The sequence below is a fragment of the Lotus japonicus genome, chromosome 1, assembly GCF_012489685.1.
Source record: "Lotus japonicus ecotype B-129 chromosome 1, LjGifu_v1.2".
Lineage (NCBI taxonomy): Eukaryota > Viridiplantae > Streptophyta > Magnoliopsida > Fabales > Fabaceae > Lotus > Lotus japonicus.
The window spans coordinates 109,434,305-109,456,231 of NC_080041.1; the positions used below are offsets into that span (position 1 = coordinate 109,434,305).

General features: G+C 38.7%; 3 protein-coding genes and 2 long non-coding RNA genes across 6 annotated transcripts; 2 read left to right on the forward strand and 3 right to left on the reverse strand.

The window, feature by feature from the left end:
* The first annotated feature begins 340 nt into the window (after positions 1-340).
* Positions 341-963, forward strand: LOC130729102 (monothiol glutaredoxin-S2-like). Its single transcript, XM_057580733.1, has one exon. It carries the CDS (start codon positions 468-470, stop codon positions 777-779), a length of 312 nt encoding a protein of 103 aa, XP_057436716.1. The 5' UTR covers positions 341-467; the 3' UTR covers positions 780-963.
* Positions 964-6,003: 5,040 nt separating this feature from the next.
* On the reverse strand, positions 6,004-7,787 carry LOC130729107 (uncharacterized). Its single transcript, XR_009015869.1, has 3 exons — positions 7,763-7,787; positions 7,207-7,273; positions 6,004-6,474 (listed from the first exon to the last, which is right to left on the reverse strand). It is a non-coding gene; the product is annotated as an uncharacterized LOC130729107 (long non-coding RNA).
* A 1,757-nt stretch (positions 7,788-9,544) lies between these two features.
* On the reverse strand, positions 9,545-11,381 carry LOC130729106 (uncharacterized). Its single transcript, XR_009015868.1, has 2 exons — positions 10,697-11,381; positions 9,545-10,053 (listed from the first exon to the last, which is right to left on the reverse strand). It is a non-coding gene; the product is annotated as an uncharacterized LOC130729106 (long non-coding RNA).
* Positions 11,382-12,307: 926 nt separating this feature from the next.
* LOC130729105 (amidophosphoribosyltransferase, chloroplastic-like) lies at positions 12,308-15,428 on the forward strand. The gene is made up of 2 exons (XM_057580736.1): positions 12,308-14,036; positions 14,345-15,428. The coding sequence occupies exons 1-2, from the start codon at positions 12,877-12,879 to the stop codon at positions 14,895-14,897; spliced, it is 1,713 nt and encodes a 570-aa protein (XP_057436719.1). The 5' UTR covers positions 12,308-12,876; the 3' UTR covers positions 14,898-15,428.
* Positions 15,429-15,879: 451 nt separating this feature from the next.
* LOC130729103 (tRNA-dihydrouridine(47) synthase [NAD(P)(+)]-like) lies at positions 15,880-20,478 on the reverse strand. Of its 2 annotated transcripts, none has more exons than XM_057580734.1 (9): positions 20,073-20,478; positions 19,736-19,975; positions 18,836-19,085; positions 18,484-18,737; positions 17,672-17,944; positions 17,239-17,520; positions 16,962-17,082; positions 16,504-16,673; positions 15,880-16,287 (listed from the first exon to the last, which is right to left on the reverse strand). In XM_057580734.1, exons 1-9 carry the CDS (start codon positions 20,412-20,414, stop codon positions 16,189-16,191), a joined length of 2,031 nt encoding a protein of 676 aa, XP_057436717.1. In that variant the 5' UTR covers positions 20,415-20,478; the 3' UTR covers positions 15,880-16,188. The 2 variants fall into 2 exon arrangements, with proteins under 2 accessions (XP_057436717.1, XP_057436718.1); XM_057580735.1 differs by having other exon boundaries at positions 18,484-18,686; positions 20,073-20,477.
* Between the last annotated feature and the right edge of the window lie 1,449 nt (positions 20,479-21,927).

The window sequence follows — 21,927 nt, forward strand, 5'->3', positions numbered from 1 at the left end:
TGAAAATATATAGTTGATTTGGCACTAATGATCATGAGAATCAAATATATAACAGCACGTGAAACAAAAGGAACAATGTTGAAAGCTAGACCGTACCAAGGACTCGACAATTCGTTTAATTTCCGTATGCATGCATGGATTGGACAAAAAATAAAAAGAAGACTAATTTGATCAATCGATCGCTTTCACCAAATCATCAAACAAATTTTCGAAACCGCCCCAAAAATCTCAACGATTCTCCACTTTTTCTCCTTTCTCTTAGCCACATGCATGACACTCTATCCTTTTTCTTTGCTTACCGGTGCCAATCCACCACATCAAATGCTTATATAAGCATGTCACATTTGGACATATCAATCACACCAACACATTCCTCACTTTGCTTATAACAACATACCTGCTTTTCTTCTCAATTCTGCTTCCAAATCTGTAATATTGTTCAACTTCAAGCCATTTAATTTGAAGTAATGGAGAGGGTGACAAAGATGGTATCAGAGAGGCCAGTGGTGATCTTCAGCAAGAGTTCGTGCTGCATGAGCCACAGCATCAAGACCCTTTTCTGTGACTTTGGAGTGAACCCTGCAGTTTATGAACTTGATGAGATTCCAAGAGGCAGAGACATTGAGCAAGCTCTTTCTAGGCAGCTTGGGTGCTCTCCTTCTGTGCCCACCGTCTTCATTGGTGGCGAGCTTGTTGGTGGAGCCAATCAAGTCATGAGCCTTCACCTTAACCGCTCCTTGATCCCAATGCTCAAGAAAGCAGGAGCACTTTGGCTATGAATTTCATCTGATCTCTTCGATCACCTTCACATTAGGCACTACTTAAATAAATTAAACTCAATGTTTTTGCTATATATGTCATGTAATGACAATGAGACTATATGTGTATGTAGAAGAAGCGAGTTAATAATAATAGAGGCTAACTGATATTGAGGTGCAGTTTAGCCTCTCTTTTTTAATGTAATACTATCTTTTTGATAATTATGATAAATTAGATGGAGTTCCAGCCTATATTATATATGAAGTTTATTAAGTGTTTAACAGTAGCATCAAGTCAGTAATATACCAATAATAGACTTATCAGAATTTTCAATTAAAAGCTAAGTTCAAATTAAAGGTGTACTCTAGCTTTAACCTGCATGCAGAGTTTCACCGGCCAAAGGGGGGAAAAATTGAGAGTAATACAGACTAACAATAGTTTGTTAGGCAGTTAGATTAGTTACTAGTTTGTTACTAGTTTGTTAGAGGTAGTTCAGTTAGTTATTAGTTTGTTAGCAGTAGTTTTAACACTAATAGAGTGTGTATTTAAAGCAAGATTGCAATTGATGTATATTACCAATTTCATTTTTCACTTTACTGAATAACAATTCATCAATTCTCTCAATTCTCAATATGGTATCAGAGCTCTCTTAGAGAGAGCTCTGTTGTGCACTCTGATTTTTTCCTTTTCCTATTCTGGTTCGCGAAGCTTCTTCAACCTCGAGATTCCCCTGAGCGTTTCTTGAAGCTTCTTCGTTCTCGCAACCAGATCTGGCTATGGCAGCCATGGCAACTCCTTATCCTTACACAGTTGAAGATGTCTTGGTCACTTCTTGTCCACTCTACGTGCATCCCAACGAGAATCCATCGATGATTCTCGTTTCACCTCCGTTATCTGAGAGCAATTATCACAGTTGGTCCAGATCGATGAGGATGAGTTTGTTGACGAAGAACAAACTCGGTTTGGTGGATGGATCGCTGCCTGAACCCGCAGAGGATCATGCGATTCATCCTTTCTGGCAACGATGCAATACGATGGTTCTTGGCTGGATGATCCGTTCCATGAACGTTGAAATCGCGCAATCGATCCTGTGGCGTGAAAAGGCGATCGATGTTTGGAAAGAGTTGAAGGAACGCTTCTCACAAGCGGATCTTTTCCGAATTTCTGAGCTTCAAGAAGAGATTTACAGCTTGAAGCAAGGCGATCTTTCCGTAACAAAGTATTTCACGGCGATGAAGATCCTGATTGTTAGTCTGTTAGTCTGTATTAGAGAGAAAGAAAAGAGGGAGTGATAATTGGAAATAACAGAAGAAAAAGGAGGGGCGCCACAAAATTGAAACAATCTCTTGTTAGCAATCTACTTATCTACATATATGCATTGGGACTACAGCCATGAAATGAAGCAATTTACATTGTTAGCAGGTTATTTAGGCTTGACTGATTTGCCCACTATAGTTATTATCTATTTGTTAAACTCTCACTGTATGGTGACTTGTAATTTAGTTGACTATATATAATGTAAGGATAATTAATTAAAGAGTCATTTTTATTGCTTATGAGTTGTATTTGATTCCACACACTTATATATCCATGTCAAAGACTATGAACAGAATGGTGTAGTACTCTTTAGCCCTCACGACTCGCAAGAATTCCTTCCTCTTATATAAATCGTGTACACTATAAGAAAAGCGCTCTTTAGCGCTAGCGTTGAGGTTGATGTTAAAATGGTGAAAGGAAACACTTTCCATCTATTATTTTTAACAAAATAATACCAAATTCATATATTCAGATGGATATTTATCTAATTTCAACATTTGTTTTTTATTGCTGATCGAACTGAATAGTTTCACAATTGAAATATTTATACATGTTTTCTAATTGTCACCTAGTATAATGCATCATAATTAAAGACTTTCACAACATGAAGCAGATGGTAGGAAAGTGTTTCTAAGCGCATGTATGAGAGACTGGTATAAGTCTTAACTGATGGACTGGGCTAGAAATATCAAGTTTCACTTAATTTCTCTTTTATTAGTATTAGTTTATTAATTCTAACATTTTATTAGATTTAATGTTATAAAATATTTTATTTCTTATGATGGTGTCACATTTAACTCCTTGCTGGCACTATGGGAGTCTTCCTCACTTTCAACTCTAATTGATAGTGTGATAATAAGGAAAAGAGTTTAGAGAACGGTTTCAAATCGATTGATAGAGGAACTAATCTGTTATGATAAATAGAAAAAGTAGGAATGATATAGAGATCAACTCACTCATACTTGATGTTTATAACATGATGTAAGAAAACAAAAGTCCCTTTGTCTCGTGCGAAGAAAGAATGGTTTGAAAGACAGGTAAGTGAAGGAAAGACTACGCCTAGATCTTACCTGTTAGGAACCTTGGCAGATTGAAAAGCAATTAACTCCTAAAGCCATTGACATGACCCAATAATTTTGCTAGTCTTCAGGAACGACGTAGCGTGGAGAGTAGGCAGATAATATAAGTAGTATTGTTTCCATTATGAAAGGTTAACCATAGAATTGAAAATTGAGAAGGTTATTCAGTCTCGGAAAATTGAGAAGGTTATTTGTCTTTTTTTAAGATGCCTTCTGGGATTATTGCTAAATGCAATAGTATTTTGAGAAGATTTCTCTGGGGAGGTTCTGAAGGTGAGGATAAAATTGCATGGGTGAGATGGGAAAAAGTATGTAGGCCAGTGAGTGAAGGTGGTTTAGGCATCAGAGATTGGAGACTTTTTAATTGGGCTTTACTTGGTAAATGGAAGTGGCGAATGATGATGGGAAAAGATAGCCTTTGGTGCCGAATTCTGAATACTAAGTACAATGGAGGGGTTTCTCATAAGGACTCCTGTTGGTGGAAAGATTTGATGTCTGTTTGTTCGGGTCCTATTAATGGGAGGTGGTTTGATGAGGCTGTTAGTAGGAGGATAGGGGATGGAAAATCTGCATTATTTTGGCAAGAGGATTGGTGGGGAACGGGTGTCTTAAAGGACAATTTTCAGAGGTTGTATATTCTTTCTTCCCAAAAGAATGCTTCAGTCTTTGATATGGGGGAGTGGAGGGATGGGGTCTGGCACTGGCGTTTTTCATGGACAAGAAATCTGTTTGACAGAGAATTACAGCGGGTTGATGAGCTTAAAAGACTACTTAGAAGCTTCTCTCCTAAAATGGGGCAGGGCGATTCATGGGCTTGGATAAAAGAGGGCTCTGGCTCCTACTCTGTGAAGTCAGCATATGAAGTACTTCAAGGGGATGTCCTGGAGGACGAAGGGAGTCTCTTTAATAATCTGTGGCGAGCTAAAGCGCCCTCTAATTCGAGAGCACTTGCTTGGAGGGTCCTCCTTAATAAAGTGCAAACTAAAGTTGAATTGGTTAGAAGAAATGCCATCCCGACTAATTCTGGGATCTCATGTGGATTGTGTCTATTGGAGGATGAATCAGTATCTCACCTCTTTTTCTCCTGCTCAATAGCTTGGAAGGTTTGGATGAAATTATGTAGATGGCTTGGGGTAAGTACTGTTTTACCGATGAATGTCAGAGCTCACTTTCTCCATTTTGGTTTCATCTTAGGGGCAGGGAAGAATATGAAATGTGTATCAACTCTGCTGTGGATTGCTGCAATATCCTCTTTATGGTTTTATCGTAACAAAGCAATTTTTGAAGGTGGTGTGGTGGACGTTGAAAAAATTACAGAACTGATACAATTTAAAGTTTGGCTATGGCTTAAAGCTAAGGGGAGGAATTTCCAGGCCTCTTCTTCAGATTGGATTCTGAATCATATTTGTTGTATTACAGCTTTGTGACTGCTATTCTGTGGGGACGTTTGATATTGCTTGAATCCCTTGTCTTTTTGGTACTGTTACTGGCTTAATATTCTTAGGCTTGGAGCTGTTGCTATATTATGGTGGAGCTAGGTTGATTTGTTGGGGGATTGATACCATGCCTTGTTTTTACTAGCTGCTTTGTTGGTGTAAAGGAATCTTTGCTTGATATAGTTGAAGCTGTACTGCTAAACTAGCTTCGGGTGGTAGTGCTATGGATTTATTTTCATTCAGTTTCAATTAGTGAGTGGGTTTTGTAATTTCTCCTTGGAGGTATTGTTATGGCCTTCTAAAATATGTACTCTTTTTCCTTTTCCAGGTTTTTCCCAAGGGGGTTTTCCTGGGAAGGTTTTAATGAGGCATATTTTATTATGCTGTGCTTTCAAGGAGGAGGGGTTTATTCCTGACATGTTTTTTCACTGTTTTTTGCTTCTTTCTTACTACTTTATCTTTCTTCCTCTTTGTATTGGGTTGAAGTACCCCTTGTACTTCATTCAATATATTCATTTGGCTTATCAAAAAAAAAAAATAGGTAACATACTAGTCATAGACCTTAAGGTCCCGTTCTGAGTGGTTTTTGGTTTTATGTTTCGAAATTTTTAAAAACCAAAACTAGTTTTCGGTTTTATAAATCCAGTTTTTGTTTTTTGAGGTTTTTAGTTTTAAAAAAGTTGTCAATTTTGTAAATCCACAATAATTACAACAATTATCAACTTTATGAACTCACAACAATGAAAGGCAGCGGCGAAGTAATAATGGAGGGCCAGGTAGCAGTGGTGGTAGAATACAATGTTACCTAGTGGAATGGTGATTGTGGGGGTGGAGGGTGGTAGTGGTGGTAAAGGTGGCGACAATGGCAGTGTTGGTGGTGGGGGTGGTGACGTCAGTGGAGGTGGTAGTGCAGGTGGTGGTGCCAATGTTGGTGGCAGTGGTGGTGACGATGGAGGTAGTTGTGGTGGCGGTGAAGGTGTGGTGGTGGAGGGAGGATGCTACCAGGTGGTCGTGATGATGATTGTTAGGGCACAAATGTGGTGGTTGTGGCGGTGACGATTGTGGTGGTGGTTGCAGTGGAGTCGGCGTTGATGGTGGAGGTGGAAGTAGTGGTGTTGGTGGTGGCTGCCATGGAGGTGGTGGTGACGGTGGTGGCAATGGGTGGTGAAGCTAGTGGAGGTGGTAGTACAGGCGGTGGTGCCAACACAGGTGGTGGTGGCGGCGACAGTGGAGGAGGTTATGGTGACGGTGAAGGTGTGGTGGTGGAGGAGAATGTTACCTGGTGGTCGTGACGATTGTAACGCCCCGATTTCTCGAGGGTCACTTTAGTAACTTTTTCCAAAAACGTGAGTAAATTTTTGTCGAAATAAAACCTTTTAATGACTGTAAATAAAAGATAGAATAAATGCTGAATAAACTTCATTTTATTTAATAGACCAAGGCTTTTTATTACATCAAGACTCAATAAAGGAAACTAATGCTTTCAACCTTACTTAAGCTCATCCACATACACGATGGCTTTAAGTAGGTATCGAGCCCTAAAACAACACTCGACCTCACCCCCAGTACAGACTCAATTATCCCACTCAATACCCGACTCATAGGCCGCGTGCCCTCCAAGGCCTCCAACGCTCGCATCATATCGTCTCGCATCCTCTGCTCTCGCCAGTCCCATAGTTGAACCATCCCCACTCAATACCCGACTCATAGGCCGCGTGCCCTCCAAGGCCTCCAACGCTCGCATCATATCGTCTCGCATCCTCTGCTCTCGCCAGTCCCATAGTTGAACCATCGGTCGCGCGGTCGACGTCTCGAGCCTTGCCGTCGTCCACATCAAGCAGGTGCATGGCCGCATCTCGACTGATCACACGCATGCTTGTTGTCTAGGCGTTAAGCGCCCCAAACAACAAACAGCAAACAAGCAAGGGTCAACTTCTAACACACACATATCATAAGTAGGGTATACTACCCTATCAATCACAAGTTCTTCTCTAAGCTAACATTCACAAATAGGGGAACTATATCAAGCTCTAAGTTGCACAAGTATGGGGGTCTATCTCATAGCTCTAAGTTATTGTCAGTCAATGCTCGTGCATATGCATGCAGACGCTTTGGATATCCATAAGTCAATCCCTCATGGAAAGGCAGGACGAACACGACTCCACGATCGGGGTTGGACACCTCCAACACACCGCTGCCCAACAGCTTGATGATCGGGGTTGGACCTCTCCAACGCACTGTCATTTCACGTTTGTCCTTATTCAGGGCCTCCCCTGAATGTCACCATCGACTAGCCCAGTCCAGGTCACTAGTCGTGACCAACCAAGCCCAGTCCAGGTCACTTGGTCCACAATGCATGTCATGCAAGTCAGTCATCATCACTAGGCTCTAAGCCTATCACTTTCATCTCATATGAACAAAATATCATAACATGGTAACTTGCATGCATATCAATAAATGTAGCTAACACCCTAGGCATATAGGCATGTTCATAATAATACTATCTAACATTTATTGCATTATCACCATATAACATATCTAGCACATATATCATCGATAGCCCTAGTATCATGCTTTCTAACAATCACAATCAATCATAGCCGAAGTGCCCTTACCTCAAAGGTACGCTTTCCTAGAAGTCTCGGGTTGCTCCTTGAAGCTAGATCTACACTTGGAAATTTCCTACCAACGAACGGACAGAGTAACGTTACTAATCGGACAATCGAATCGATCATAAGCCCATCCCCATGTTGATCACGAAATTCCCCCCAAAAAACCTTGAAAATCCAAAATCATTTCTTTCATAAGATCAAACATTCTTTTCTTAAACATTTTGCTTGAAGATCATAAGAACACTTGAAGAACTTTCGAAGAAAAACATAATTTTCGCATAGTTTCAATCCTTCCAAGATCAAAACCTCCTTTATAAAATCCTTTCTTTGAAGGTTATAAGAACAAAATAAGAACATCAAGAACTTCTTTAAGAAAACCCTCAAATAGATAAACATTTCTAAGCAACTTGATTAAAATCATTCTCTTCTGGATTTGGCATATCAGCTTAAGCTGCAACCACAGAGCATATTGAGAATGACCTTGCTCAAGGCTTAGAAACTAAACTAACCTAAGAACAAGAAAAATAAAAGAAAGACAAGAGAGAAAAAGAGAGCTCACGCAAATGCAGAGGAGATGAGAGCTCTTGGTGTGAAGAAATGATAGGGGGAAAGGCTCTATTTATAGTGAGGGGTGAGAGCCAAGCATTAAATGCTTTTCTTTCTCCCCAAGAAGAAGCCCAAACCCACGAAATTTCCAGCCCATTTTAGTGTTTCTAGACTCTTCCAACCTTCCTTGATTCGGTCCTCAAAATTTGGCTTATTTCCTAATTAAATCCCTTTTAAAACCATCATATAAATCCTTAATCTTTTAGAATATATAAATCTGAATCCAAAGGGTTTTAAATCAGATGTGAAAAGATCCAGGGAGGTTTTAAAAGTTCAGAAATCAATCCCCCATTAATTAAAAGTCAAAGAATTAAAATCTCTAATATCTCTCCTTCATAAAACCTAGCTAGAAAAGGAAATTACTTGCAAAAGTCTCATTTTCCTTCCTCCACAAGCCTTGGCCGCCCAACACACTCTCCATGCTCAAATTTTCTCCAAAAAATATTTAAAATAATAATTTATATAAAAACCCCCAAAATAATTAAGGCATTAAATGCACCATTTCTCTCCTAAATGCATCAAAACTTCAAATTTAAAATAAAAAACCCTTATCAATAATTTTGGCTCCAATAATTCGTGCATCAGCTCCATAATACCTCAAAAATATTTTCAGAATTAATTTTGATATTAAACCATAGGTTAAAATTATTTAAATGCATTTTATTTAAATAAAAACTCATTTTATTTAAATAAAACCTTCAAAAACCAAAGTAAGGAATATTCCCTCATAGAATATTCTTAAAATCATGCCCAGAACCTCCCCATAAGGTGTGGCCCACGAAATCGTCCTCGTCGACTCGATTCGCCAACTCATCGCTCCTGTCGGGCCGATTTTGACCTAAAAGTCGCTGTCGTAGAACCCTAGCAATATTACAGTCAAAATGCTCGTATCGTCGCGCACATCAACGTCTAGAGGTTTCTAAGACTTAATATTGCTTCTAACAATTAATCACGCTTTTAAAAGGCATAATATCACATATAGCACAAGCAATTCACAGAATATTATTTAATATACTATTAAAATAATATGTCCTAAAGTCGGGTCTTACAACGATGATGGTGGTGGCAACAACGTGGTGGTTGTGGCAGCGGCGATTGTGGAGGTGGATGTGGTGGTTGCAGTGGAGGGAAGATTCTTCTTCATTTTTGTCAATAAAAAAAAAGGAAGCTTCATCAGTAATTTTTTATGATGTGGATGTTTTTTTATCTACTTACCTTTTCTTATTTGTTATGGATCCCACTTTTTCTAATTCATCTGCACGTGATAGCCCAAACTCTTTTGGGCCCAACTACCCTAGTGATTCAATGTATAAAAAAAAAGTCCTAGTGATTCTTTAGAGTGGATCAATATATTTAAGTAGAATAGGTTTGTTGACCAAGAAAAAAGTAGAATAGGTTTCACTGAAAGAAAAAAGGGTTTTGCTCGTTTCGTACTTGAATTTAATTCTTTTATTTGGTTATATGCTCAAATAAATTTGATGATACTAAATTTTTTTGGTACATCAGAAAGATAAATTGCACCGGCCAGAAATTGATCCTTAGACCTCCCCCTACCCAACTCATATGTCCCTCAGCTCCTACCATTTAAGCTATCCTAGAGGGACTGATGATACTAAATTGATTTTTAGTAGAATAAGATTGTATTAACTCGAAATATAAATTAAAATTATATTTAAAATATTAAAAAGAAAATATTTCATTTAATTGATATATATCAATGCATGAGAATTTAAGGTCAAAAATAAATGCATGAGAATTTCTTTTCAACCTTTATTTGTAAATTGAGACACAAGGCATAATTAAGAGAAAGGATTTCACCCATTATCCACCACTAAAATGAATTGATATGACTATTTAAAAAAAGGGTTAAGGGTCATATTAGTCCTTGTGTTTGTAAAAGTGTTTGATTTTGGTCCCTTAGCCAAAAAATGACAATTAGTGGCGGTTTTTTTTACCGTTACTGGCGGTTTATAATACAATTACTGGCGGTTTTTTGACTGAGGGACCAAAATCAAACGTTTTTACAAACACAAGGACTAATATGACCCTTAACCCTTAAAAAAAAAATCTGATTGGTCCAGACCAATTCTGTTTTTTGAAAAGTAAGGTATTTCTGTTTTGAGGACGTTTGGCACGTTGGTGTGAAACCTAACAGCCTTTTACTTATTTTGATGTCGAATCTTATGTTATCACCAGTGGCGGATCCAGGACCCCGGGGTCAGGGGGTTCAAATTTATCCATGACCTTCACAAGATAGAGTAGACTTAAATTAGATTACATGAAGTTATATGCAAATCATTCATGACAGACTTGAGCAATCTGAAAACATTTCCCTTCACATTCCAATCTCAAACTAATTACTAAATCAAACCAATTACTCTCATGTAAAATTGAAAATGACTGGAATGTTTTGTGAGGAAATGATAATTTGTAAAGTGAGAAATATGCTGCTGCTAATAAACCGCAAGTAAACAAGATTCTTGCCAACTTCATAGACGAAAAAAATCAAGTGAAATACTCCATCCCTTACATTTTCAATCAGAATATGACCAAGGTCTCAGTCTAAGGATTTTCTTTTAGTGGTAAAAAGATAATGCAGGATATCTGCTTCAAGTTCAAACAAACCCCAGGAACATAGACAACTCAAATTTTTAAACTCGTCAAGGAAGAGCAAGATTATCAACAGTAAAAATTTCCATTGCTTGCTTTCCATTTGATTAACCTATGAATTTCAATATTACCCCAAACATACAACAGAAGCTCTGCAAATTCAGCAATTGACAACTAATTGGGGTTTTCAATTTCCCTTCACTTCACATTTCAATTTGGGGGTTTAGGTTTTCAATTTGGGGTTTTTCAATTTGGGGGTTTCCAATTCCTAACTAACCTTCAAGCTTCAAGTCTTCAACAGCAGCATCTTGAGAGAGAGTAGTGGTGCGTTGGCGGCCGCCGGTGGGCGGTGGTGGTGGACTGGTGGCGTTGGTGGCTGCCGCCTGGTGGGTTGCAGCGTTGATGAATGATGAGTGCGTGAGAGAGAGAGAAAAAAGTGAACCCTGAATCGGATCGGTGGTGGTGGCTGGGGCCTGGTGTGGTGGTACCGTTGTGGTGGGCTGGTGGCCGGTGGTCAAGTGGTGGATCGGTGGTGGTCTGGATCGGTGGTGATTCGTGAGTGAATGAGGTGAGAGTTGAGACCGTGAGAGAGTGAGTGCGTGAGGAAGAGAGAGAGGAGTGAGGAATGAGTGACTGAGTGTTGATTGGGGAGTGGGGCCTGGGACCTGGGTGCAATTTTCAAATTTCAGGGGGTTCAAAAAAAAATCACTCTAGGGGGGTAAGTAGGAAATTTTTTTTTCAGGGGGTTCAATTGAACCCCCTCAGTTCAACATGGGTCCGCACCTGGTTATCACTGACTTATTAATATCTCTCTTCAATTGAAATTTGGGTATGGATATAAAAGAATCTCATTAGCGAATGACTTGAAGCAGCTAGCTTGGTTCCAATTCCATACTTGTCGTGCATGCACTTGCTTATTGACTGAAGGGGTAAGAAGAATACGATTTGCATAGGAACCAATAGTTATAGCTCTCACTTAATGGAGTATTTATTTCTCTTGAATTTTTATGTAGGGTGAACAGAGAATTGAAATAAATGAATGATGGAAAGTTAGTCAAAGAAATTCCTAACGCAACCAAAGATGCCCAAATGATATCTATTAAACAACAGTTTCAAAAAAAAAATTCTTAACTAAGTTAAATTTAATGTGATAAATTTTAATATTTCCATTGAGGTGTTTGCTATAGTACCTTAACCCAAATCAAGGTATGGTACCCAAAATGAGATAATTCAATCATAAAGAAGCATGTACAAGTTATAATTTTGATGTTATTTTATCGTAGTGATGCAACATTTCATTCATAGAGACATGAGATTTGTAGGTTGTGTTTTTTTAGGCTTTGTTCATCCGTCAATCATGGTTATTTTAAGCGCATCTTAACCATAATCGTTCTTCTCTACAACTAAATCATTTTTCATTAAAAAACAAATTTCATGAGATGAAATTAATTGAATAGGAAAGTGAAATGCGAAAATGTAAAATTTACCTAAAAAAATATAATAATCATCTATTAAATAACTCAATGCGGGTACCATATCCAAAATATTTTATGGGTACCACAGAATTTACCTTCCATTAATACTTTAAAAAACATAAAATCATTACATTTGTGTTAACTCTATATTCATAAGAAGCATGTCTTAACGTGTGGCAAGGATGGAAAACAGAGAAAATATGAGGGGAAAAAAGGTGCAGCGTTAAAAATTCCATTCCAATCCACATGAAGAGTTGCTCTCAAGTCTCAACCTCAAAAAATTGGGATTCGGATACGAAGTCAGAAGTCAAGGAGATTCCAAATATAGATGGTGTTTCACTGTTTCATATTCTGGAGAACCAACTAGGATTAGATTCTCTCAAGGTGAAGTGACTATTTGGAAGATAATCTCTATTTCTCTCTCCATTATGTGAAATATTTGGACTCAACCTCAAAAAATACAATTTATATCACTTTGGTTACCAATTTTTTCTTAGACACTAGTATTGAGCCTACTTAGAATAGGGATGTCCACCTAGACTATTTGCACCAATTTTAGTCCCTAAAGATATTTCACTTCTCTCTCCCTTTTTTTCTTCATCTTTACCAAGCCCTAACGTTCGGCGACCACATGGCTCCACCCTCTTGTGGTGACTTCTTCGGTCTCTCTCACCCGCTCTCTGCTCCCTTAAAATTTAAAGAAGAATTGAGTTTCATTCACACTTTCATATAAGTGGAAATGAAATGAAAAGAAAAGAAAAATAAGAAGAAAATATAACAAAAGTAAAATATGTAATAAGTCAAAAAAAAAAAATATATGAAAATGAAAATGAAAAAAAAAGAGAGAATCTTTAGGATGAAAACCTGAAATGGAATCATATATGTCCCACCAAACTAGCAACTAAACCAACCTAGAAAGAAGCAAGTGTGCATTGGGATTCATTCATTCATCTTCCTTTGTTGAGTTACAATACAAGCAAACATGGCTGCGTCAAATTTCTCTACCCTGTCCTCCTCCTCCTCCTCCTTCTCCAAATCCAAACCCTTCACCAACACACCTTGTTTTCCTGGCAACAAAACCCTCCACAACCCCACCTCGTTTCCCAATCCAACAACTCTTTCCCATGCCCACAAACCCCCTTACCCATCACCATGCAAAAACCACAACACCACATTCCCAGAACCTCTCTGCAACGACGACGAAGACCAAAAGCCCCGTGAAGAGTGCGGCGTGGTGGGTATCTACGGCGACCCAGAGGCCTCTCGTCTCTGCTACCTCGCCCTCCACGCCCTCCAGCACCGCGGCCAGGAGGGCGCCGGCATCGTCACCGTGCACAACAACAAAATCTTCCAATCAGTAACCGGTGTTGGCCTCGTCGCCGACGTCTTCACCGAGGCCAAGCTTGATCAATTGCCCGGAACTCTGGCTATTGGCCATGTACGTTACTCAACCGCAGGCCAATCCATGCTGAAAAACGTGCAGCCTTTTGTTGCAGGGTACCGTTTTGGCTCTGTTGGTGTTGCACATAATGGTAACTTAGTCAATTACCGAAGCTTAAGGGAAAAACTTGAAGAAAACGGCTCCATTTTCAACACTAGTTCTGATACAGAGGTTGTGCTTCACCTCATTGCTACGTCAAAGCAGAGACCATTCATATTGAGAATCGTTGATGCCTGCGAGAAGCTTAAAGGGGCTTACTCTTTTGTGTTTGTTACAGAGGATAAGCTTGTTGCTGTGAGGGACCCTTTTGGTTTTCGACCATTGGTTATGGGGAAAAGGAGTAATGGTGCTGTTGTTTTCGCCTCTGAGACGTGTGCTCTTGATTTGATTGAAGCAGAGTACGAGAGGGAGGTGTACCCTGGTGAGGTTTTGGTGGTGGATAAAAATGGTCTTCAATCTCTCTGCCTTGTGTCTCATCCAGAGCCGAAGCAGTGTATCTTTGAGCATATTTACTTTTCACTCCCAAGTTCTGTTGTTTTTGGGAAATCTGTGTATGAATCTCGCAGGTTGTTTGGGGAAATTCTTGCCACTGAGAGCCCTGTTGAGTGTGATGTTGTGATTGCAGTTCCGGATTCTGGTGTGGTTGCTGCACTTGGTTATGCTGCAAAAGCAGGGGTTCCTTTTCAGCAGGGGTTGATCAGGTGATGATATGAAATTATACCGCTATGTGAGAGGTCCAAGTCGGTCTTACCTTTACATTTTTGCAAGGATTAATTATACACCTTGGACCTGCGGCTGCAAAATCACATGACAAAAACTTTACTATTGCGCTGAGACTCAATCTTTTGCTAACTCTTATTTATTCTAATAAGGAACATATGAAAACTGATTTAAGTCAACATATATTATTAAATTTGATAATATAATCCTAATTACAGAGATATATAGTATCTTGATCTGAATAGAGATATAGTTTCACTTATACTTAAATTATATTCTATGCTATCAGGTCTCACTATGTGGGGAGGACTTTCATTGAGCCGTCACAGAAGATTAGGGACCTTGGTGTGAAGTTGAAGCTCTCACCGGTAAAAGCTGTGCTTGAAGGCAAGAGGGTTGTGGTTGTGGATGACTCTATTGTGAGGGGAACCACATCTTCCAAAATTGTGAGGCTGATCAAGGAAGCAGGTGCAAAAGAAGTTCACATGAGGATTGCATGTCCACCAATTATCGGATCATGTTATTATGGGGTGGACACTCCAAGTTCAGAGGAATTGATTTCAAATAGAATGAGTGTGGATGAAATACGGGAGTTTATTGGATCAGATTCACTCGCTTTTCTTCCACTTGATTGCTTGAAGAAATTGTTGGGAGAAGATGACTCTCCTAATTTCTGTTATGCTTGCTTCTCCGGGAGGTATCCTGTTGAACCTACTGAACTTGAAGTCAAGAGTGTTGGTAACTTAGTGGATAATGGCTTAAATGGGAGTTTGGAATCTATTGATGAGAGTTTGGTTCAAGCAAACCGAAATCAGAAAGAGGTGAAGATTGCTAGTATCTAATAATTGTCCGATTTGTCTATTTGAGATTTTGCAGTACAGGAATCCCATATAAGGTATGGAGTAACTTACAAGAAGGTATGGAGTAACTTACAAGATAAAGTGGGTGCTTGGCAGATAGATGTCAAACGGTATAATCTAAGTACAAAAAGTTTGCTTACTCTAATCCAGAAATTTGGATTCTGGAGGCTAATGCTCAGTACCAATTGTTTCTTACTTAGAATTCAGACAAGTGGGGGGATTATTTATTTATGAACCCAAGATTTTGTCCCTTTTGTTTAGTATAAAATTATGTACCAGCTTTAAGAATACTAAGATGTGAAAGTATGATGTACTTCACGGAAAATACTAAATGTTAGTATAAGAAACACATGAAGAGATACTTATATCACTGGTTACTCTTCGGATTTCTGTAAAAAAACACATTTAACTTTGACATATCAGTAATTCTTGCATTTCCTGCAACTTTTGTATTGGTAATGGAGGGTTAGAAGGCCGAAAAAGCACATGATGACAAATCTAGGAAAAGAAGCTCCCAAAAAACCCATGGAAAAGAACTCCCTACATTCTAAAGGAGGAACATCAAGAACATAAAGCCTAAAGGCCAATAAATAGTATTGCTCTTATTTATTATTTTTGGTCTAAGTACAAGACAAGACTTTTTAATATTAGAATTAAACTCGACTACTGACTAATTGATTGGTTTTGTTGCAATTGGCGATGGATTGTTCTTTCAATGTTACCAGTAACCACCCGCGATCCATGAAAATATTATGCTATAATAACATCAATGTCTTTTTTGGGTCTAACATAGCAATGTCAATATATATTATAAACACACATGGGCCCTTCATCATTAAAATGGATGTAATGTCACGTTTCGAAAGCTTTCTTTAAACGGCAGATGAAATTACAACTGGATCAAAATAAGAAAATAATGTCTTTAAGCGGAAAAAAGAAAGACATCTTTGAAGTCATGGACAACTTAGGAAATATAGAAAATTTCAAATTGATCCAAGCATGCAAGTTAGCAATACTCTAGAATAAATGATTGCTTACATTTCAAATTTCAATGATTATCAAATGTTTGTTTCTTAGCATCCGAGTGGAGCTATCCATGAATATATGGGTTGAAAAGTCAAGGTCAGTGATGAACAACTCCCGCAATTGAAACAAAGCGTAAAGAATGCTCACAGATGTATCTTCAGCAAAGGTATCAAATACTCATAGATGTCTCTTCAGTTGAGAAGAGAAAGACTGTCATCAATATCAGCGTTGAAAACAAACTCCAAAATTAACCATTTTCAGCTCTATCGTAAGCATTTGATTTGTGCTTTGGTGCAAATGTAAAGCCATCTGGAACCTTGCCTAGTAACATCTCTGATATTCTTATCTGTGTATGAAAATAAAAATATAAACATTCTTTAGCGTAATTTAGAACTGGTATGCTATAATATATATTTTTAATAGGAAAAAAGAACTCAGGTTAATATACTACATTAAATTTATAGCCATGGTATATTCCAGAAAATGATTTCATATACTGCGGTCTATCGGCATTTTTTAATGTCCATTCACAATTCTAAAGAAATAGAAGGGTTGCGCATACCCAGTCTGCTGCAGACTCTGAGGCCATCACTGTTTCAAGCTCATCACGCCCAAAGTAAGATGGTGGGCGCCAGTTTATTCGTTGCGGAATCACATCCAAAAGACCAACAGGTATATACCTACAAGTGTAGCTAAGCCATTCCAACAAGAACCGCCTGGTTGTCTCCACACCTATAACGCAATATATAAAATAAGAAGTCCACAACATAGTGAAAACAAAAGAGAAAATAGGCACATTCAGGGTGCGTTTGGGTAAACAAGTCGATTAAGCATTCATGGAAATAAGCGCTTATCACATATGCGTTTATTCATAAGTTCATTTGAGAAACTTATTGAAATAGCCTGAGTTCTTAATCATAAGCTAATCTGAACAGTTTATGAAAATTAGCACAAAACAACTTTTAGGTAGGCTATAAGCTATTTGCATGAACTCTCTCAAACATTTGCAGTAAACCATACCTTTTGTGTCAGAACCCCAGTGTTCAAGGCCAAAATGCACAAAATCTTTGAGAATATTTAGTCTCTCACCAGAACTAATGTCCCAATGTCTCTGTTCCTTGATCTCTGTAAATAACCAAGGCTGCATAACACAGTCATTAGTTGACATGATTCAAAGTAAAAAAAAAAAAAAGATTTGTCCAGGTCAGGCAAGCATAATGTTCCCAATGAATACAGCTAGCATAAGATATTATACTCAGTGAGATAATATGGTCATGTGAACCAAGGTGATACTTACTTTAATCAGGGCACCACGCGCAATCATGCATGTTGCAAGTTCAGGGCATTCAGTTCTGTGATTATTCCAGTCTTCAAATGAATAAACATCTCCATTCCCCACTACTTGCAAAGTATTAGGGGCCTTCCTGACACACTGGTAAACGTAGTTCCAGTCAGCAAGCTTGCTATAGCGTTGTTGACGTGACCTACTGTGTATTGTCACTGCACTAGCCCCCCAAGAGCTAATGTCTGCTATCAGAGAATCAACGCGATTTTTCCCTTCATAATAAGCTGTCCGCACCTGTTATAATGGAGAAACGGGGGTGTAAACATCTTGAGAAAAGCTCACAGGACTTGGTCCAGCATGAAAAAAAAATTCAGAGCCACTGAACAGAGGAAAGGGAGGAAGTTGTCAGTGTCCAAATGAATAGTGTTTAGCATGGCAAAAATACCTTCACAGTTATTGGTTTATCTGCGGTTCCTGAAGCTACTTCTACAATATTTTTAATCCGCATTGGTTTTGTAAGAAGAGCTGATCCAGCACCCTTATTCACAACAATGTCAATAGGGCAACCCATATTCACATCAATAAAGTCTACGGTACATTCCTTTTCTATTAGTTCAACTGTGTGTGCCACAGATTCTGGATATCCCCCACAGATTTGTACACCAAATAAATCTTCAGATGAATGACGTCTCAGCAATGCCCATTCTGAAGCTTGACCCTATACCCATGATGAAAGGTATGAAAATACAGCTTCAGCATTAAAGAAAAACTACAAAAAAGATGATAGAATTGTGCAGAATAAAAAATTCTAAGACTACAAAAATGATGGAGACAGGGTTGTGCAGGATAAAAAAGGACAGGAGAAGAAAAATAAACAAGTTACATTATTGGTGATAGATTTCAGCCCATAACTGTTCTAAGCAAGGACACAAAATTATCGGTTCTTAAGTTAAGGTTTTCATGATTTGAAGCATCTCTTCAATGCAAGATTGTCAATTTTTAGGGGATATAAGCCAACTAGACTGGATCAATTAATTATGGTGAGAAAAGGACAGATGCCGAACAAGTCTATATGGGAGCTGCCTGAAATATATATCATATTATATCAATTATCAAAGTTTAATAGATCAACCACTACTCGAACTTTAACAAGCTAGAAGCACAGTAGCCAGTATACCAGGATAAAACTACAGAAAGAATACACATCATGCACAGGATTAAAGAACGAAATCAACAAGCATAAAACCAGGCATGTACCTGCAAAAGATTTGTGCACATTGCCATTTCACCACATGTTACATCAGCTCCCAATACTTTGCAAACCCTCCGGAAAGGGAGATTTCCAACAGTGGTCAAGGGTGCAAGATACAACTTCTCTCTGAAATCAATAAGCTTCTTTTCACGCAAGTGTAACTTAAGGCTTAGATCGGTTTCTGGGGTAATATCATCATTTCCTGCATCTGGTTCAGATTTTATGCAGCTTTCAGTAACTTGCTCAGAAACTCTGACATCTATTTCAGCAGTATGAAGCTAAGTTACACTAGACATGAAGGAAAAAGAATATATCAATCATAAGTATAATTACTTAAGTCAAAGATGAATTTATGACCTTCATTTTCAATTTCCCCAGCACCATCATCTTCTGCAGTTTTTCTTCTCTTCTGTGGACAAATTACACCAGATTCAAGTTTTCCATCAAAGTCGCCATCTTTATCGACTTCTGCAGAGCATTCTAACTTGGAGCCCAAGTCAGATGTAACCGCGCAAGAGCCATTGTCGTCAGATTGAACACATTTATTTGAACTAGTGTCACCACTATCTTTATTTCGCAAGGCATTTCCCTTTGACTTTGAGAGTCCCTGCAAAGATTCGAGAAAAGAAAAGGAAAGTTTGATTAATCAAAATGGAGTGGAGAGAAAAAATTTGAAAATCCAGATTTAAAGAAGAGCCAAGAACATAAAGGGATACTACTAAAGGCATGTTGTACCTAGTATTTCAGTAAAGCCATCACTAATTAGTCTTTATTCTTTGAATGTGTAAAAAAAACTGTAAATACTTCACAAAGGCACCTTACAAGTGTGGTTTGCTTCAAAACCAGCTGAATAATAAAAACCTTAATTCGTTCCCCTACAGCTGGTAAAATCTTCACCTTTTATAGGATGATTTTCTACAAGCATGTTTGGAAACCACAATTAATTCTTCTTGGTCAAAATCAATTCTAACCCATTGAAATGATGTTTGTGTGCACCAGTAGAGTAGAATAAATTCTACATAACCAATTCCACTTGCCACAACAAATAGTTACTTCTACGTTAAACATAACCATTCTGAGATTATACAACTGAAGTTCATAACATTACACTACAAAATCCATGTCATTTTAGCTCACATTTACCATACGCAATTTTAGTAGAATCAATTTTGTTCAAAACAAATGTTGCTAAAGCTGATCCAAACACACACTAAGTAAGAGGAAGAAGCAGCAAAAAGAAGAGAAAAAACAACATACCAAGAGGCCAAGACGTTTGAGGTTGGCCTCAGCTTTGGGGAAGGCCATCTTATTTTTCCACAAAAGCTTTTGAACATCTTTGCTAAAACCATTCATCTCAGAACTTTTCCTCCTGTCACCATTCAAATTAGCAGAGGGCATACCCTGTTGATGCGTACCTGAAAATCTACAGCCTAGCCCATAAGGGCAAGAGCCTTCAGCTTTAACGAAAGGACATTCTCCCTCAAGATCAGGTGGTTTCTGCAAAACAATTAGATTTGAAAATTGAAATGAAACAAACAATTCACTCCACACAAGTTAGAGAATCAATAAATAAAAATGAGTAGGAGCTAAGTACCTGTGCTTTGAATGCCTCCAAATCATGGCTGAAGCGACACTTGTCTTTGAACGGACATGAAGTAACATCACCTGTCTTGGCAATTTGCGAACACAGGTTTTGTGCTGACTTCTGTTCCTGAAGACGTTCGCGTTTGAACTGGCGCTTAGACTTCTTCTCCTTGATGACAGGAGGGGCCTTGTCGTCGCCGCCGGCGTCTGAAGGAGGCGGAGGAGCTCGAACCGGAGGAGGACAGAGGAAGTCCTTCTTGACAGGAGCTATGGCCCTTGCGATGAGTTCCTCTGTGGTTCGCTGAACCGGTGCCGAGCCTGTTTCCGGAGACTCGACATGGTCGTTCTCCATGTTCACCGGTTTGCTGAAGTGCTTCTTCGTTCGGCGTTGGATAAATAGTTGCTCGGAAACAGAGTAGGGTTTAGTAGTAGTTTATTACTACTGTATTTCAAAATTACACGGGAATTTGAATTTCATTTTCATCATTACAAAAATAGGTGACACCTAATGTGCACCTTTTAAAAAGTAGTGTAAAATTACACCCATAGATTTCACCTGATGCAACAGGTAATTCAAATATTTTAATTTTTTATATAATAAAAATAAAATATATTTTCTTGGTTAATATGGTTAAATTGACAGAAAAGCCCTTTTTAGGTTTAGAATTGAGACAACGGTGACTGGAAGACAACAAATTGAAGCTCCACAGCGGACTCTGAATGATGCTTCTCCAATTGGATAGACACCACCACCAATTCCACCATTGAAAGAGATGTCAATGAAAGTATGAAACCTTATTCACCCGAGGCACAAACCCTCTCTCCATATCTGGACTCATAAAAAACATTGAAACCAGATTCACCATAAACCCTCCCTCCCTCTTCCCTTGGTTAGGAACCATTTTCTCCCCCTCCCTGACATGTTCTGTTCATAGCGACAAAATAGCCATGTAGATGTTTTTCAATTTTTCATTCTCGTAATAGAACAGATCCCCTTTTCAATGGGTCGAATACAGTTACCAAGCTGTAATGGTTCTGTCCTTCACCCTCTTCGCGGCGCAGGTTTGCCCATAGCCTGGTTCAGATCTATTGGTGCGAGTGGTTTGTGGTGGTAACCCTCGCCGTTGAGCTGGTGGTGGCGGTGGTGAAAGTCACCGTTGAGGCGGATCCTGCTTTTGGCGTGCGTTGTCAACTACCCTTTCCGCCACTTCGTGATAAGCCTCATCTTCAACCTTCGTGGGTTTCTTGTGGCCTAATTCATATTCATCGGGGTGGGTAGTGGCGGTGACGGTGACCCTCGCCGTTGAGGTGGTGGCCTTAACCCTCTCATCGTTTGTTTCGATGACCTGCTGTATATGGTGAATCTGTGCCGAACTTCCAATTTGCAGGGCAAAGTTGTATAAGTGTATATTCTCTCATTTTCTTTTATTATATATTAAAAAAATTAAAAAACATGGGCAACTTGCTGCATCCGGTCAAATCCATAGGTGCAATTTTACACCTCTTTTTTAGTGGTGCACATTAGACTAACCCTGCTTCCAAACATTCTGCCGCAAAAACTAGTGACGGATAAATATCCGTCGCAAACAAAACGTAAATAGCTTTATATTTTATATATTATTTTTGTAGGGTTAGGAAGTATTTGCGACAGAAAATAAACCCGTCACAAAAGCCTTGCGGGCAAGATTTTTCACTCGAAGGCGTTGCACTTATAGATACAACATGTGCCTCCCAAATGTGTTGGCCAAAACTCTTTTACATTGCCAAGTTCCTCTTCCTTACGTTCCTCCCAAATATGTGCAACTGAGAGGAATGTTTTAACAATAGGAGTTAATGGACAATTTGAAGAGGAAAGAAAACAAAAC

Coding starts and splice junctions, on each gene's coding strand:
- LOC130729102 (XM_057580733.1), top strand. CDS start 468: ATGGAGAGGGTGACAAAGATGGTATCAGAGAGGCCAGTGGTGATCTTC.
- LOC130729105 (XM_057580736.1), top strand. CDS start 12,877: ATGGCTGCGTCAAATTTCTCTACCCTGTCCTCCTCCTCCTCCTCCTTC. Junction 14,037..14,344: donor TTTCAGCAGGGGTTGATCAG/GTGATGATATGA, acceptor CTATGCTATCAG/GTCTCACTATGTGGGGAGGA.
- LOC130729103 (XM_057580734.1), bottom strand. CDS start 20,414: ATGGAGAACGACCATGTCGAGTCTCCGGAAACAGGCTCGGCACCGGTT. Junction 19,976..20,072: donor TGGAGGCATTCAAAGCACAG/GTACTTAGCTCC, acceptor ATTGTTTTGCAG/AAACCACCTGATCTTGAGGG. Junction 17,083..17,238: donor CGCGTGGTGCCCTGATTAAA/GTAAGTATCACC, acceptor TGTGTTATGCAG/CCTTGGTTATTTACAGAGAT.